The sequence below is a fragment of the Psammomys obesus genome, unplaced genomic scaffold (assembly GCF_907164565.1).
Source record: "Psammomys obesus unplaced genomic scaffold, mPsaObe1.curated_primary_1811, whole genome shotgun sequence".
Lineage (NCBI taxonomy): Eukaryota > Metazoa > Chordata > Mammalia > Rodentia > Muridae > Psammomys > Psammomys obesus.
In genome coordinates, this window is record NW_026596433.1 from 8537070 (window position 1) to 8555328 (window position 18259).

Sequence of the window (18259 nt, forward strand, 5' to 3'; positions counted from 1 at the left end):
TCTACTGTCTAATCCTAACATCCCAAACCCATTCAATAAATTTTCCTAATCATGACATTTTAATTTTTAAAATATGCACTTTTCTTCCAATACAAGTGACTTGTTACATTTTAGCTTCAGGTTTCATTATTATCTACTCTGGAACATTTGCTCATTTTTTTTCCCCTTGTTTTTGATGATATCAGTAGCTTTAATGGGTCAAGGTTAGTTATTTTAAAGTGTTCTTTATAAAATTTCCTCTTTTCTGTTTGTTAGTTAGTAATGCCCTGCCAAAGTTTCACATCTATTATTCACTGTTTACCATCACAGTGAAGTGAAATTACAGAGTGATAAATTCATGTTGATTAATTGACCACGTGAGGTCTTCCAGTTTTCTGTATTTTAAAGTACTCCTGAGCATAATGTTCTGAAACTGTTGATATAGCTAGACTGTTGAGCATGTATTCAACAAACATAAAATCTAAGATTTGATCCATATCCATAATTTTCCAAAATTTATTCTAAATTTCCACAAGGTAGGTTTAACATCCATTAAACTTTACAACAAAATGTTTATCACATGCTCACAACACATACAGTTATGATTAAACTGAGTCGCATTCCTTTTTTTAAAATTTTTTTGCATTCCTTTTTTTTAATTAACAAAGTTAAGAAACACACACACAGAGAAGCAGAGAGAAAGACAGTGAGAGAGAGATGAGGAAAAAGATCTACTATTACTTATATATCAATCAATCTATCTAATCTATCTATCATCTATCTACTTACTCATCTTCTATCTATAAGTCCATCCATCCATCAAACTACAATTGGAATTAATTTTGTTTCATAAGCTGTCATCTTTAATCTTACCCTAATAGTAAAAGTCAAAGGTCATCCATGTTTATTACTTTGATCTTAAACCCAGACGATTCCCTTTTTACCAGAACTTGAGAAATGAGACAGGTTCCAGGCATTTATTAGAGAGAAACAAGATGTCTTTTGATCAAGAGAAGCAAAATGGTTAAAATCAGAGAAACATTTTATCCTTCAAACTACAGTAAAGAGTCCTCTTATATCAAATATACAAAGGGTTTTGATCCAGATCACTGTCTACTGAATTAATATTAATCTAAAGAGGTATTGTCAGCTTTATAACCCATGTCTATATCCAGGGCCAGCTTATTCTAAGCCTTGTTAAAAAATATTTATGTCTCATTCAAGTTCATTCAAACAATAAGTTTATATTAATATGTATATAAGTAGTGTCAGTGGAGTGTTTAGCCACAAATGAGTCATCTGTATCACCAGGCCCCATCCCAAGACTGAGGAACAAGTTCAAAAGATGAGCCCACGACATTGTAAAAGCCAAAGGTCTAAGAGGACCAGATGAAAAAAAAAAAATGTTTTTAGACATGACAGGATCACTGTGCTCATGAACTCATAACAACTGTGGCTGCTTGTGTAAAAATCAAGTCAGTTAACATTCTAGTTTGAGGAGATATGATTCATGAACTTCCACCCTAACTGTGGCACTATTAACAGTTGACAAGTTACAGGGAAGAGAGTCAGCTTTCATTTAGTTGATGGTTACTGGAAGATTGACCACACTCCAGTGCATGATCCCAAACCCAACAGTATGTGAGCAGTACAAACTAGACCAAGTAAATTGTTGGAAAAAAAATGGCATGAAAACTATTTCTTCTACTCTCAGCATTCCTTAGTTGCCTATAGTATTTTGTGGAAGTTTGAAGATCTTCAAAGTGAGCAAGGAAGGATAGAGGGAAGGATTTGGAGAGAGGAAAGGGACAAAAGAAACTTGGAAAATGATGTGATTATTTTATAATTTCAAAAAATAGGAAAAAAAAACAGGCATGAAGTTGGATGGACTAGGGAGATGGGGATGGATGTGAGAGTAAAGTAATGAATGAGGGGTGAATTTGATCAAAGTACATTGTATGAAATTCTCAAATAATTAACAATATTATTCTAAAAGTTTAAAAATATGTTCTATAGAAATGTTTATATTTTAGAAATACTGTGTATTACTTTTATTGTTAAATGTTATAATTAGAAAAGAGAGAAAATTGTATTATAAATAAGATGAAAACATATGACTGAAATTTGTCATTATTGATGAGTTTGGATTTTTTATTATAAACAAAACCAAGTCACCTTGGTCTTGGGAAGAGGTCATATTTGGGGAGCTTGCCCAAGTACACGTTTCCCTGTTTCCCACTTTAAAACATAAAATGGAAGTTGGCTTGATAAGGTTCCCTATATGATACAACATAGTTAATATACAACATTGAAGTACTACTGGCTTGAAACAATCTGTGCCAAGTCCACTTTTGTTGAAACATGTTTCTGTGAGGAACTGTGCTCGCAATTCTTTCCTGTGACACACACAGTGAGGAAAAGCAGGATACTTGTGGTTGTCACTTTGGGTGATTAATGGTACAGGATTGAGGGGGCATGGGTCATTTTGGTTAAAGCTCAGGAATGAGAACTATTCAGAGTCAGCCTTAACTTAAAACAAAACAAATCAAAACAAAACAAAAACAGAAACTTCCAAGAAAGGCACAGCACAGAGGAAATCAGAGGGTTTTTCTATTTTTTGTTCTGAAACAAATGCAGTAATCTCCACTAGCTCAGGAGCTGTGCTATTTTGAATATTATAAGGTAATAGTTGTAAAAGAAGCTTCATTAAAGAGCTAAACACACTAACTTCTAGGAAGAAGATGTGAGTTATGGTGGCAGAAGGGTCGGGGTGCCTGGAATGTAGCCAGGGTTTTTTAAAGCCACACTGCCAGGTAAAAATAGTAAGTCAGTTGCAAGGAGGTACAAATACTAGATCACAACAATGCGGCCACACAGCACTTCTTAATCTAAAGAACACAGTTGTCTAGAGACAGACAGTAAAGTCAGAAAGGCTACATGCTACTTCACCCATGAAATGACTTTGTTTGAGGTAACCTTTGTTTCAAAGTGGAGAGAGAGGAAATAGAAGAGAAGAACAATAGTAGATGGACAGAGAGAACAGGAGAGAAGGAGGGGAGGAAAAAGAGAAAGAGAAGAAAGGAGAGATGGAGAGAAAGAGCAGTGTCCTTCTAAGCATAGAAAGCACCTGATTACTTTTCTAGTGTTCAGTCTCTTCCAATTGATCACTCACTTGTAGGTTTAGTTCTGAAATAACTTCATTTGTACTCTCTGATCATGAGTGATAGATAGGTTGTATCTATCACTGTAAAAATAGTTTGTAAGTCCAGTCAGCACACCAAGGCAAGATTTTGATAAGACCTCTCAAGAGCAGAGTTAGGTTTTGTGGACTGACAAGCACATTGGGGGAACTATATTGTAGATTTGGAACCGGATGCTAATGTTGAGAGGTCTGCCAAGACACATGTCTTCACTGTAACTTACTAAGGTGATCCAAAGCATTACCAGGAGGCCAAAACATTTGTATGCTACAGCCCACAGATACAATTTTTTTTTAATTTTATTTTTTCTTATTAGTTACATTTTGTTAACTCTGTGTCCCAGCTGTATCCCGCTCCCTCATTCCCTCCCCAAACCCACACTTCCTCCCTTGTCTCCTCCCTGCCCCTTTCCCAGTCCACTGATAGGGGAGGACCTCCTCCCCTTTCATTTGATCCTGTTTTATCAGGTATCTTCAGGGCTGGCTGCAGAGTCCTCTTCTGTGGCCTAACAGGACTGCTCCTCCCCTGGGGGGGATGGGGAGGTCAAAGAGCCTGCCCTTGAGATCCTGTTAGAAATAGTCCTTGTTTCCCTTACTTTGGGAAACTACTTGGTTACTGAGCTACCATGGGCCACATCTGAGAAGAAGTTCTAGGTTATATCCATAGATGGTCCTTGGTTGAGTGTCAGTCTCAGAAAAGACCCTGTGCCCAGATATATTTGGTCCTTGTAGAGCTCCTATCCTTTCCATATCATACTAACTCCCCTGCACTCTGCCGAGGGTTTGGTTATGAGTATTAGTGTCTGCTTTGAAACACTGCTAGGTAGAGTTTTTCAGATGCCTTCTGCAGTAGACTCCTGTCATACATTCAATGCACATCCCATTTGTCTTTCTAAATGAGGATTGATCATCTTCGCCCATGTCTGCTTTCTTGATTATCTTCTTTAGGTGTGTAGATTTCATTATGTTTATCATATCTTGTAGGTCTATATAAGCGAATATATACCATGTTTGTCTTTCTGCTCCTGGGATATTTCACTCAGAATGATCTTTTCTAGATCCCACCATTTGCCTGCAAATTTCATGATTTCCTTGTTTTTCATTGCTGAATAATATTCCATTGTGTAGATGTACCACAATTTCTGCATTCATTCTTCAGTTGAGGGGTATCTGGGCTGTTTCCAGCTTCTGGCTATTACAAATAAAGCTGCTACAAACATGGTTGAACAAATGTCCTTGTTGTGTACGTGAGCAAATTTTGGGTATATACCTAGGAGTGGTATAGCTGGGTCTTGAGGTAGCACTACTCCTAATTGTCTGAGAAAGAACAACAATCAATAAATGGGACCTCATAAAACTGAAAAGCTTCTGTAAAGCAAAAGACACCGTCATCAAAACAAACGACTGCCTACAGATTGGGAAAGAATCTTCACCAACCCTTTATCTGACAGAGGACTCATATCCAGTATATATAAAGAACTAAAGAAGCAGAAAAGCAACAAACCAAGTAACCCAATTAAAAAAATGGGGAACGGAGCTAAACAGAGAATTCTCGATAGAGGATCATCGAATGGCAGAGAAACACTTAAAGAAATGCTCAACCTCATTAGCCATTAGGGAAATGCAAATCAAAACGACCCTGAGATTTCACCTTATACCCATCAGAATGGCCAAGATGAAAAACTCAAGTGACAGCACATGCTGGAGAGGTTGTGGAGAAAGGGGAACCCTCCTCCATTGCTGGTGGGAATGTAAACTGGTACAACCACTTTGGAAGTCAATCTGGTGTTTTCTCAGATACAATTTATTAATGGATAAAGATAGGTTGGGTGTGGCTTGTTAATTACTACCTAGACTAGTGCTCATCAATTATTTTTACAAATAAAATTTCAGATGCACTTCAAAGCTTAAATTTGAGAATAAGAATTTCACCAAGCAGTGATGGCATATGCGTTTAATTCCAGTACTTGGGAGGCAGAGGCAGGCAGATCTCTGAGTTCGAGGTCAGCCTTGTCTTCAGAGTGACTTCCAAAATAGCGAGGTCGACACAGAGAAACCCTGTCTCTAAAAGCAAAACAACAACAACAACAAAAGAAATTGAATAAAGCAGAGCTCTGCCTAAGCCTCATGAAGACATCTATAAGGCAAATTTCCATGAGTCATTTGAGAGTGATTATTTACTCAGTTTTTCTTCTATTACAATTTGTGTTCCTAAGAAAGGAAACGTATATTACAGAACGTTGTAGCATATGCTTTGGGGTCAGGTAATTTGTTCTTCCTCTAATGGCAATCTATCTTTGGACATTTCCCCAGTTCAAGAAATGTCAAGTAAATGATGCTGGATAAGTCTGACCATGGAAGAAGGAAGTGGCTCAGACACACAGACAAATGTTGTTTCCCAAAACATGCTGGAAATTTGTGTGTTGCTTTGTTTGCTGAGATTTTATTGCTGATCTCTATGAATTTTACAAAATGCCTAGTTTATTCACCATGATGTGAGATCCTACATAAAAAGTTCCCATTTTATTTATAAGAAATATATTATCTCTTATTTATAATATTTATAAGAGAAATATTATTCTGAAATACACTTGAATGTTACCCAATATCAGACATGAAGTAATCACTACAAAGTGAAAGAATAAACAGTGCTTTAAAACAAAGTTGGTATTGAAACACAAGGACCATGCATGGAGATAACCTAAGACCCCTGCACAGATGTAGCCCATGGCAGTTCAGTATCCAAGTGGTTCCATTGTAATAGGAACAGGGACTGTCTCTGACATGAACTGATTGGCCTGCTCTTTGATCACCTCTCCCTGAGGGGGAAGCAACATTACCAGGCCACAGAAGAAGACAAGGCAACCACTCCTGATGAGACCTAATTGACTAGGATCAGAAGGAAGGAAAAGAAGACCTCCCCTATCAGTGGACTTGGGGGGGCATGCATACCGAAGGTGGAGGAAGAGAGAGACAGGAGGACAGGAGGAGGGAGGGAACCACAGGGGAGATACAAAGTGAATAAAGTGTAATTAATAAAGAATAAAAAAAAAAAGAAAAAAAAAGAAGGGAGCACTAGGTGGTTGTGACAGTGAGAGATATTTAGAGGGTTAACATTCTGAAAGTTTTAACCAGTTACCCTGGAGATGACTCTCATTAGTTGCACTGATGCGACATTCAGTCTGATTATCCACACATCTATAGTAAACCCATAATGCTTCCTATGCAACATTTGTCACACACAGTAAGGGTTTTCGCTTTAAGAAATAAAATTCAGCAGAGAAGCCTGCCATCCTCAGGTGCATTGCATCTGGTGAGATGGACTAGAATCATCCTCCCAGTCCACGAAAGAGTCAACCAGGGGAAGACCAAAGGACTGTGAAGGTCATAGTTAGCTCTGATTGGCTCCAGCCTCAGTTACCTGAGTTTTACTTCCCTATCTTCTACAGTCTGTAACTAAAGTTTTTTTTAACATTTACATGAAAATGTAAAATAAATCTAGATGTCATGAAAGAGATATTTCTTGTGAGAATGCCATTAGACTTCCTAGCATGCATAATATAACAACTCTTGACCTATTCATTCGAAGTGAAATTAAGTGTGTGACTTCTTGCTCCTGTCTTTACAGGCTGAGATTTTGCACTCTGCAGCTGTCTGCTTATTGTTATGATCATCTCTCCTCCCTAATTCCTTTTGCTCAGGTGTCTAAGAGTGTTGTCTGTGAGTTCAAACATAGAGATAGATGACATCTGTAAGGGCCCTTTAAGTACTGATTTTTATCTATAGATATATGTAGATATATATGATAGAGTGCTGTTATGAAAACATAGACTTTGGAATTTTCTTTTCAACTTAAAAATATACATATGTGTATATACCTATATGCATGTAATAGCAGTCAGTAAAAAGGCGTGAATTTAAAAGAGAGTGGGGAGCATATGTGTGCGGAGGGTTGCAGAAAGTTGAGGAAAGTGAGAAATGCTGCATTTATAATCTCAAAAATAGAAACAAATAAATTGAAAAAAATCATATAATAGCTCTGTCTATATGTAAAACAGAGAAAGAATGTTTACTAAATTGTAAATTTTAAGCTCATTAAGACGCACTGAGCCTAATAAAGGTAACAAGAGAAAATGCCACAAATACGCATAATTTCATCTTCTTATAGGACCCATCCATGCTTAGAAATTATATTTATAAGATATTTTTATATTAATGATAAAACACTTTAGCCTAAGATGCATTATATAATATAGATTGAATGAGAAAGATTTGGGTAAATGATCCTTTCATTTTCCTTTTTTCTCTTTTTCTAAAATTAGCATGTATGAAATATTAATATTATTAAAGTAAAAATATTAAATAATTAATTGAGTACATTGTTCACATTCAAATGGCCTATCATAAAATGAAAATTCAGTTTAGGATATGTCACCATAATAAAGCAAAAATGAACCCATGTGTGTCTATTTTTTCTAAACTTGATTGAAGTAGTATCTGTCAACTGTATTTGTAATTTAAATACTATGGACAAAACCCTGATGGGTGAATAGCTTTCCACTGAAAAAATGATAAGAAAGCCCGATTATTATATGCTTCTCGCAACTCATTTATATTGATACATGTTGGGAGCAATACAGGAAGATCCTTAAATTCATAGATCTACAATGGAAAAGGTGAAAAACCTGTTCTTTCACCCAGAAAGCTGAGATCTGGAAGGCTTTAACAGCCTGGTATTTGTTATCTGTTGGGCCAGGCCATATCAACCTCTTAAAATCAGCACCAGAAAATCATACTCCAACCAAGGACTATTCGTGGAGATGACCTGGAACCCCTGCACAGGTGTAGCCCATGGCAGTTCAGTGTCCAAGTGGTTTACATAGTAATGGGAAGAGGGACTGCCTCTGACATAATCTGATTGGCCTGCTCTTTGATCACTTCCCCCTGAGGGGGGAGCAGCCTTACCAGGCCACAGTAGAGGACAATGCAGCCACTTTTGATGAGAACTGATAGACTAAGATCAGAAAGAAGAGGAGAACCTCCCCTATCAGTGGACTTGGGGAGTGACATGCATGCAGAAAGGGGAGGGAGGGTGGGATCGGGAGGGGAGGAGGGAGGGGATTATGGGGGGATACAAAATGAATAAAGTGTAATTAATAAAAAAAAAATCAGCACCAGAGGTGGCTAATAGCTCAAATGACTTCTATGCTATCTGTATGACTGAGACCAGGCCAGACCCTTAGGCACTTAAGTTAGTATAGCTAGCATATCTCCAGAACCCTTCTTTTGGGAAGAAATCACACATACAGTGCATTGAGTTTCAAGGTAATTACATTTCTTGTGCATTGGTGATTGTATTACAGGAAACTTTTTTTTTTTTCCAAATTATACTGTGTTTAAATAAACCACCTGGCTTTAGACTCCTTGAAGTATGCTCCAGGTTGACAAATCAATCTGCTCCGGGTTCTTACCTCTTCCAGAAGTTAGCTTACTGCATAACTCCTGTAGGGACTCCCTTAGCTACAAATAAGTAACTTTCTGTTTAAAACCACAGAATACTTTTTAGAACATGAAGATTGTGTGTTTGCTAATCAATTAAAAAAAGAGGTAAATGTAACTCCTTCTATTTTTTATCTTTTACTCTTTCTGTTTAAACAACTCCCAGGTCATCCATATGCCAGCATAACGTAATTATTAAAAAACATATAATGATTTGATTTCAGTTTATATTAATTACAGTTTGTCTATAATTGGTGATAAAACTGTTTTTGTATTTTTTTCAGGAACCACTGTTTTCCTTATACTGTATGGAAGAAAAATACAGATTGTGGTACTCCAGAGGATAAAATAGAGAAGCAGAAGTAAAGTGTAATTCAATGGAATTTTCATGCTATAGCAGAAAGATGAAGTTGCATAGTCCCCTGCTTTCTAAAACAAAGTATTGGGTAAATAATTAAAAAGCTCATGTCATTTAAATGTGTCTGTGATACTCAATAGACACACGTATGCAAAGTTAGTTTATGAGGTTGGAAATGTGTAAATGATGCATTGTCCTCTCATAAAGCTTCTTCCGGTGGGTTTCACAAGCAGATAGAACAAAAACGGAGAGTAATTGAAAAAGTAGGCTCAAGGTACTGTCCTCCAACCCTTGAATATGCTTTAGTCTAGAATTTGCAACCTGTGTGGGATAGAGGCTTCTGGACCTCTGTGATAATTTTAATTATTTAGGTTTCCAAGCGTTCTTTGTCTTTTTATGTTTATCAGCTGTTTTGTAAATAAGACAGCTGGAGTGGTAGGGGTAAAGTGAGAGAAATCCACATAGAATCCCCCTCAGAATTTTCCTTCCTCTGTCTCCACATCCATCTCACCTTTGATGCCCTTTTTAAAATTTATATGAATGAACTACAGTGTAGTCTAAGAAAAGACACACAGTTTTAGCAGAAAGCATTATTTGCTAGTAACCACTACTTTTCTTCCTTCTCCCCCCGAGCTTCCTTGAGCATGGGATACACTCTTCATCTTAATGACTTTGGGTTTGGCCGTGGACCCTGGTATAATTTGTGGAATGAGAAGAGAAATTATACACCCACTTAAAACCAAAGGTATTTTGTGCCTGCTTGCTTTCTCATTCTTGCACACTTCCAAGTGGAGGGTGTGGGGCAGATGGCTGGTAACCATAGATACTACCAGAAGAAATTATAGGGGAAAACCAAACCACTCCACAGTCTAAACCCAAGACAACTTTCTTTCAATCTCAGGAAAGTCCAAAGAGACAAAGATAATTCACAAGTTCATGTGCAAGAAAGACTATCATAAGCATATACGATTTTGGTATTATTTGTTATGTAGACTAATTGCAAATAAAATAAGACAGAGACAATCCTGGGTCAAGAAATTCAGTACTTTGTGCTAAGAGTAGAGTTTGGATGAACTTTCAATCCAGATATTCTCTTACCCTTGCTGAAGTTGTACTGTATGAATACAAGTGTATGGCAGAAAAATACCTAAAGCTAATCATGAGTTTTTAGATTTTTAGTTTTTAGATGTTTATACTTGAACTAGATATTAATTTTAAAACACAAATGGCTAAGTACCAACTCTTCTACTCATGATGCAAGCATATTCCTCTTAAGGATGACTGCTTTTCCACATTGAAAATTGATGACACAATGTTGAGATTTGAATTTAAGAGAAAGTCTTTGGATAAATGAGTTTTGCCTTTAAGCAAATGGACCTATTCTGTGCATGAGATAGACCCGGAAAAATAAGAAAAGAATGAAGTTTTTGAATAACTTTGCTAAATTTTTAGCTGGAGGAAGAGAAGCAAACACAGAGCCCTTTTTGTTTGCTTTGTTTTGTTTTTGTTGTCCTTTGTTTTGTTTTTCTGATTTCTGGGATTTTATTCATGAAACAAAATCACCTCTAGTCTGTTGCCACGTCCCTCTTTTAGTCTCAAAAGTCAGAGGCTTAGGTTTCCTAATCAGAAGTCTTGGAGCTCTTGGGCTTTGGCATTTTAATCTGTCAGTCTTATGGATGTCTCAACCTTAAGAAGAGCCTTAAAGCACTCTGTCTTCCTTCATCCTGTGTTGGTGATGACTCGACTGTCACACCTGTGTGCACCATCCTTGACTTCTGCCTTTCCTTTTATCCTCTTTAATCCCCATTTTCCATCTTAATTTATTGATTTCTTCTCATGCCTTTTTAACTTTCCCAGTCCTGCCCCACTCTGTGTCTTGAATACTTCTCTTCTGTGTCCCATAACATCCATTAAATTCTAAAATAAAGCATATTCTGTCTTTTTTCTTTTTTATATTTGAGCTACATAACTTATAGCTTGAATAAGTTATTTCCAGATAGCTGAAGAATAAGATAGACATGAGTACATTTTGTTTACTACTGGATCATGAAGTTTCCACTATCACCCAGACTCCTTAGAACATTTATAAACAAACTCATAAGCACTGGAAGTCAGTGCTTATGATTTTACAAATAAGCAAGTTTATTGTTTTCTCACAGGGAATATGTTATGAAAAATAATTTGGACTACTTAAAAAATGTACAAGTAAGTGTTAATAACAGAAGAGATTATTTTAAAAGACAATGATTAATTCTTATTGATAAAAAGAGAACTTTGTTCAACACCAAATCTTTCTGTCTTCTGTAACATTTGCAATGATAACGTATCTTGTGACCAGAGTTTATTTACTTAGACATTTTTACCTAATCGATTAAGCCAGAACCGTTCATAGAGCACACAAGGCGACTGTGAGTACATTTATAATTTATCTCAAGGAGCAGGTACAGTCTCAAACATTCATGAGAAGCTAATATTATTTTATTAAATGGAAGTTCATCATTTAAAGAAAAAATAATATGATATCATGTTGGAAACTTTAAGAAATAGTCTTATAAGAACAATTTTCTATTCTTATCTGGCTAAATAGATAAACAAAACCTCTTATCTTTCTGTAGCTTATTAAGAGAGGTACTTAAGCTTTTTCAGACTTTATTCAGTTTATTTCTGAATGATTAGAATTCACACAAATATAAAATAAGATAAGCACTTTTGCTTATTGACCTACAGCTGCCTAGGAGCTAGAAGACACGGGTACAAGATAATGGAAACCAGGCTGTAGTACTATGGAAATCTGATACAGTTCTTGATGGTTAATAATGACTATAATGTTTTCCTGGAAGCAATTTTGGTAATACATTATAAACACATACAGCTATCAGTGTTTCAGCCTATGTTCTAAGCATATATTAATAAAATAATATAAAATGATTATCTATGTGTATATATGTGAACATATCTATGCATTATTTCAGCAGCTAAATTATCATGCAGACTAATTTAAATAATTTTCAATATGTATTAAGTGTTTACATATATAGGTGCAAAAAATTCCATGGTGCTTAAAACGACTGTTGACATTTAAATACTGACACCATTCCACACTATGTGAGTAGCAGGCATCACTGTTTTTGTAAAATATTTTCCTTCAACCAATCTGTCAATATTTTTATGCATGCACCATAAGCATGTCCCCTCTGGACACTTACCTTTGGCAGGGAAGCCCGGGATCCAGAACTCTGTGTGGTCATAGTAAGCACCGTGGTGATGCCCAAAGCCACCCTTGCTGGGGCAGCATCCATGTTAATCCAGAATGAAACCCAAGATAGAATGACAATCAGAAGGCTGGGAATGTACATCTGGATCAAGTAGTAGCCCATTTGCCGCTCAAGATGGAATCGCACTTCTATGCATGTAAACTTTCCTAATTGTTCATAAAATAAATGTAACAATTAAATAAAAGTCAGGTTTGTTATGTTATAAAATAATCAAATATGACTTAATCTTTACAATAATTTTATTGTAAGATTTTCTGATAAAATGAGGGACATTAAGTCATATAGTCAAATTGTTTTTTTTTTTTTTCTGTTTGTGTCTGGAAGCAATAAGACAAGGGAGGAAACACCTCTAGGACATGGTATGTAATCCTATTTTCATCTTCAAGTAGCTTTTTTTACATGTTAAAGTACACGGAGATCTCTTTCCAGTTTCTGCTGCTTGTTCTGAGGTGGGTAGGACAATGCATGTTTACTGTGTAGAGGTTATCTATAGGTTATCTATATGTTGTCTCTAGAGCTTTCATATGCTTCTTTAGGCAGCTGCTATTTGTTTCAGGAATATTTAGATTTCCTGTAAGTGTTAATAACTGAAGATGACTGGTTTCATTAATAATAATACAAGAGTAAATATGTGTTATTTTGCATTAATAATTTTAAGATAATTTTAAAACCCACTGAAAAACAAATGAGTTACAATCACCATTTAAATATGTGCCTTTGTGCCTCTCTGACATGAGCTCAGTGACTGGCTCTTTGATCACCTCCTTCTGGGAAGAGTGCAGCCTTAACAGGCCACAAAGGAAGACAATGCAGCCAGTCCTGATGAGACCTGATAGGCTAGGGGCAGCTATTCCTGAATATTATGCCAAGATATTGACCTTGTACTTGCTGAAAACATTAGATAACACTTTCATCTTTGAATTGAATATGATATTTTTAAAAATTAGATATTGTGAGTTAGTTAAGGAGATAAGAGAGACTGGAGACTTTATAATATAAAAACTGAGCTCACAATTCTGGAAAATGCTGAGGCCAAAATGAATCATCCTTTACTGTAATGCAATAGTGAGAGTAACTGCTGATCTGAGCATACTAGCATCAGGTCATACACACATCTCATCGGGCAGAAGCTTCAATTGTGGGAAGTTAAGTGTAATTTTTTGTTGGAGTAGGCTTATGGGAATAGCCCACAACAGTTAAGAAAAGTTGGTAGATTTCAGAAGGGTACAATATCACACTGGTATTAGTTAAATATATTGGTGTTAATTAAATATGATATCTACTTGAGATACAAGGTTCCCCTATCAGTCCAGTAAGTAACTGCAGATAGAAATTAATAAGAATATTAAAATAAGTAGAAAATAGAAAAAATAGAAACTTGTTTCAGAATATATGGAAACATGGCAAATTATATTATATAAAGCAAGTCATTCTGTTAGCATATATACTGTTTACTTCCATCAATAGTTTATTTTTCTATAAAAATAAAAAAGCACATTTATTATCATCATATTACCCACATATATGTTCTTTCATATGAATTTTCAAGTGTAACTGCGTATCAAGCATTTCTTTGGTATCATGCAAATTAAGTATGACAAGATACAATGAGTAAAAGCATTCATATACTTTGAAATTATTCATTTTTATATTTCATAAGTATTCCGTAAGCTAAAACAGTTACAATTAAAACATTATACATTTAACAATCTGTATATTATAAGATCATAAATTAAAAGCATAAATAAAAATATTCAGTCCCTACCTGTATTGTAGTGTTTAGTGCAATATCGCAAATCCTTTTCTTCTTTCAACAGAAATTGAGGCAAAGTGAGTCCTTCGGCCACTTGTACTGGTGCTTCATCTTGCCATTCAAATATGAGATCATTCATTGTGTATCCAACTAGACAAAATGTTATAGAAATATTTATAGCCAAAGGAAGGCATTCAAATAGGAGAAAAAAAAAACTTTCCTGTATAGTCACATTGAATGAGAGGATCAGTGTGATGTTATCTGCCAGTTGAACAGTGGTTTACCTGATTCTACATCACAAAAGCCAATCAGCAGTAATGTAAAGCAAGGATGTGGGATCATAAGAACACAACATGGAAGGTAGTATTTATTCTTTCTTTAGGATGGGAAACTCTTGGATTAATTCAGTAGTTTTTAACATTGTTTTGCTATGTTAACTTCCAGGGCTACTCAATAAAGCCAAACAGTACCTCTGTAGAAATGAATGAAAGCACATAAATATCTCTGAGGAAAGTACTAATGCTGGATGCCTCCATTGCTTTAATAATTTCACCTTATTTACCTACTTCTGTATCCCAAATCCAAACATGAACAAAATGATCTTAAAATGTAGGCATCTTCTATTTGGTAGAGATGATTAAAAAGTATGCATGCATTATTTTGACACGGTGGTAATGAATTCAGCACAGACTTAACAAATGAGTTTTTCAGTAAGTCAGCAGCTTATATTAAGTTAAAGCAGCATATTTCTCTTTGGAGGAGCTTAATATAAGCAGAATGTATATTTTTCCAGCTGAATAAAAAATCATGAACATTTATGAGCCAGTGTTATTGTAGTGGAGGACACTATGTTGATGAGAACAGGGCTGTTATTGCACTGATCAGTCAACTCCATAGAGTTTGAAAGAGAAAGTAGACATGATGTGACCCATGAATTAAGTCAATTGGTTAAATTAGTAAATCAGCCACATCTATGAAGCTGTATACAGAGAAGTTTGTAGCAAATTTTCATGCAGTGATTTGTTACAGCTTTTGTGAATAGGTTAGGCAATGGTTAAAGGTGAACTCATCACTCTCCATGCTCTTCCAGAATCTACCAGAGTGGAATCTGATCTAACAGTCCAGGCAATTGGGCGTACTTAGCAGTGTGCACTCCATGGGCAATGGAGATAGCACTGTCAGTGACCAAACCTCTTAGATGGTCATTGATTCAGCTCATAACTATTCACAGGCACCATCGGTATCTTGGCTTATTGTGGAGCAATAAATATTTGGTAGAGTTTGTATGGTAATACAAATGGAAGTGTAACATGTCTAAATTTGGGTTCAAAAAGAGATGTGTAATTATAAGATTATTCTCTAGAGCAGTGCTTCTGAAGCTTCCTAATGCTATGACCCTTTAATATAGCTCCTCACATTGTGGTGACCCCCAACCACAGAATTATTTTCATTGTTATTCCATAACTGTATTTTGGCTGCTGTTATGAATTATAATGCAAACATCTGATATGCAAGCCACAGGTTGAGAACCAGTGCTGTATACCTAACAACTGATTTATTTATACAAGAATACCTTTCAGTAAAACCCCAAATTAAAAGCAATTGAGTTTCTAATAAAAGAGTGCTTCACGAGGTCAAAGTGTCACTATTCGCAGATGATATGATAGTATATATGAGCGACCCCAAAAATTCAACCAGAGAACTCCTCCAGCTGATAAATACCTTCAGCAAAGTGGCAGGATACAAAATCAACTCAAAAAAATCAGAAGCCCTCCTGTTTACCAAAGACAAAAGGGCCGAGAAAGAAATTAGGGAAACAACACCCTTCACAATAGCCACTAATAACATAAAGTACCTTGGGGTGACACTAACCAAGCAAGTGAAAGACCTGTTTGAGAAAAACTTAAAGTCTCTGAAGAAAGAAATTGAAGAAGATCTCAGAAGATGGAAAGATCTCCCGTGCTCATGGATTGGTAGGATTAACATTGTGAAAATGGCCATCCTGCCAAAAGCAATCTACAGATTCAATGCAATTCCCATCAAAATACCAACTCAATTCTTTACAGTCCTTGAAAAAAAGATTCTCAGCTTCATATGGAGAAACAAAAAACCCAGAATCTCCAAAACAATCCTGTACAACAACAGATCATCTGGAGGTATCTCCATCCCCGATCTCAAGTTGTACTACAGAGCAATAGTAATAAAAACTGCATGGTATTGGCATAAAAACAGAAAGGAGGATCAATGGAACCGCATAGAAGACCCAGAAATAAACCCAAACACCTATGAATACTCGATTTTTGACAAAGCAGCCAAAACCATTCAATGGAAAAAAGACAGCATCTTCAACAAATGGTGCTGGTCCAACTGGATGTCCACATGCAGAAAAATGAAAATAGATCTATATTTATCACCCTGCACAAAACTAAAGTACAAGTGGATCAAAGACCTCAGCATAAAACCAGATACTCTAAATCTGTTAGAAGAAAAAGTGGGGAACAGCCTAGAACTCATTGGCACAGGAGACAACTTCCTGAACAGAACACCAACAGTACAGGCTCTAAGAACAACAATCAATAAATGGGACCTCATGAAACTGAAAAGCTTCTGTAAAGCAAAGGACACTGTCATCAAAACAAAACGACTGCCTACAGACTGGGAAAGAATCTTTACTAACCCTTTATCTGACAGAGGAGTAATATCGAGTATATACAAAGAACTAAAGAGGCTGAAAAGCAGCAAACCAAGTAGTCCAATTAAAAAATGGGGAACAGAGCTAAACAGAGAATTCTCGACAGAGGAATACTGAATGGCACAGAAACACTTAAAGAAATGCTCATCCGTAGGCTGTCTATTTGTTTTGATGACAGTGTCTTTTGCTTTACAGAAGCTTTTCAGTTTCATGAGGTCCCATTTATTGATTGTTGCTCTTAGAGCCTGCGCTGTTGGTGTTCTGTTCAGGAAGTTGTCTCCTGTGCCAATGAGTTCTAGGCTGTTTCCCACTTTTTTTTCCAGCTGATGTAGAGTATCTGGTTTTATGTTGAGGTCCTTGATCCACTTGGACTTTAGTTTTGTGCAGGGTGATAAATATGGGTCTATTTTCATTTTTCTGCATGTAGACATCCAGTTGGTCCAGCACCATTTGTTGAAGATGCTGTCTTTTTTCCATTGAATGGATTTGGCTTCTTTGTCAAATATTGAGTATTCATAGGTGTGTGGGTTTATTTCTGGGTCTTCTATGCGATTCCATTGATCCTCCTTTCTGTTTCTATGCCAATACCATGCAGTTTTTATTACTGTTGCCCTGTAGTACAGCTTGAGATCGGGAATGGAGATACCTCCAGATGATCTGTTGTTGTACAGAATTGTTTTGGAGATTCTGGGTTTTTTGTTTCTCCATATGAAGCTGAGAATCTTTTTTTCAAGGTCTGTAAAGAATTGAGTTGGTATTTTGATGGGAATTGCATTGAATCTGTAAATTGCTTTTGGCAGGATGGCCATTTTCACAATGTTAATCCTACCAATCCATGAGCACGGGAGATCTTTCCATCTTCTGAGATCTTCTTCAATTTCTTTCTTCAAAGACTTGAACTTATGACAGGAGTCTACCACAAAAGGCATCTGAAAGACTCTACCTAGCAGTGTTTCAAAGCAGACACTAAGACTCATAACCAAACCCTCGGCAGAGTGCAGGGAATCATATGAAAGAAGGGAAGTTAGTATGATATGGAAAGGATAGGAGCTCTACAAGGACCAAATATATCTGGGCACAGGGTCTTTTCTGAGACTGAAACTCAACCAAGGACCATCTATGGATATAACCTAGAACTTCTGCTCGGATGTGGCCTGTGGTAGCTCAGTAACCAAGTAGTTTTCCAAAGTAAGGGGGACACGGACTATTTCTAACAGGATCTCAAGGGCAGGCTGTTTGACACCTCCCCCCAGGGGAGGAGCAGTCTGTTAGGCCACAGAGGAGGACTTTGCAGCCAGCCCTGAAGATACCTGATAAAACAGGGACAGATGAAAGGGGAGGAGGTCCTCCCCTATCAGGGGACTTGGAAAGGGGCAGGGAGGAGACCAGGGAGGGAGTGTGGGGTTGGGGAGGGAATGAGGGAGCGGGATACAGCTGGGACACGGAGTTAAGAAAATGTAACTAAAAAGAAAAAATAAAAAAAAAAAAAAAAAAAAAAAAAAAA

At 36.5% G+C, this 18259-nt stretch overlaps 1 protein-coding gene across 2 annotated transcripts in view; it reads right to left on the bottom strand.

Annotated features, from left to right (window-relative positions):
* The window catches only part of Glra3 (glycine receptor alpha 3), a 172591-nt gene that overhangs the window by 16468 nt on the left and 137864 nt on the right, over nucleotides 1-18259 (bottom strand). For both annotated transcript variants that reach the window (XM_055597881.1, XM_055597880.1), the window contains exons 6-7: nucleotides 14076-14213; nucleotides 12242-12456 (exon numbers count right to left, since the gene is read on the bottom strand). In XM_055597881.1, the coding sequence (XP_055453856.1) occupies nucleotides 12242-12456; nucleotides 14076-14213 (353 nt within the window). The remainder of the gene's footprint in view (nucleotides 1-12241; nucleotides 12457-14075; nucleotides 14214-18259) is intronic.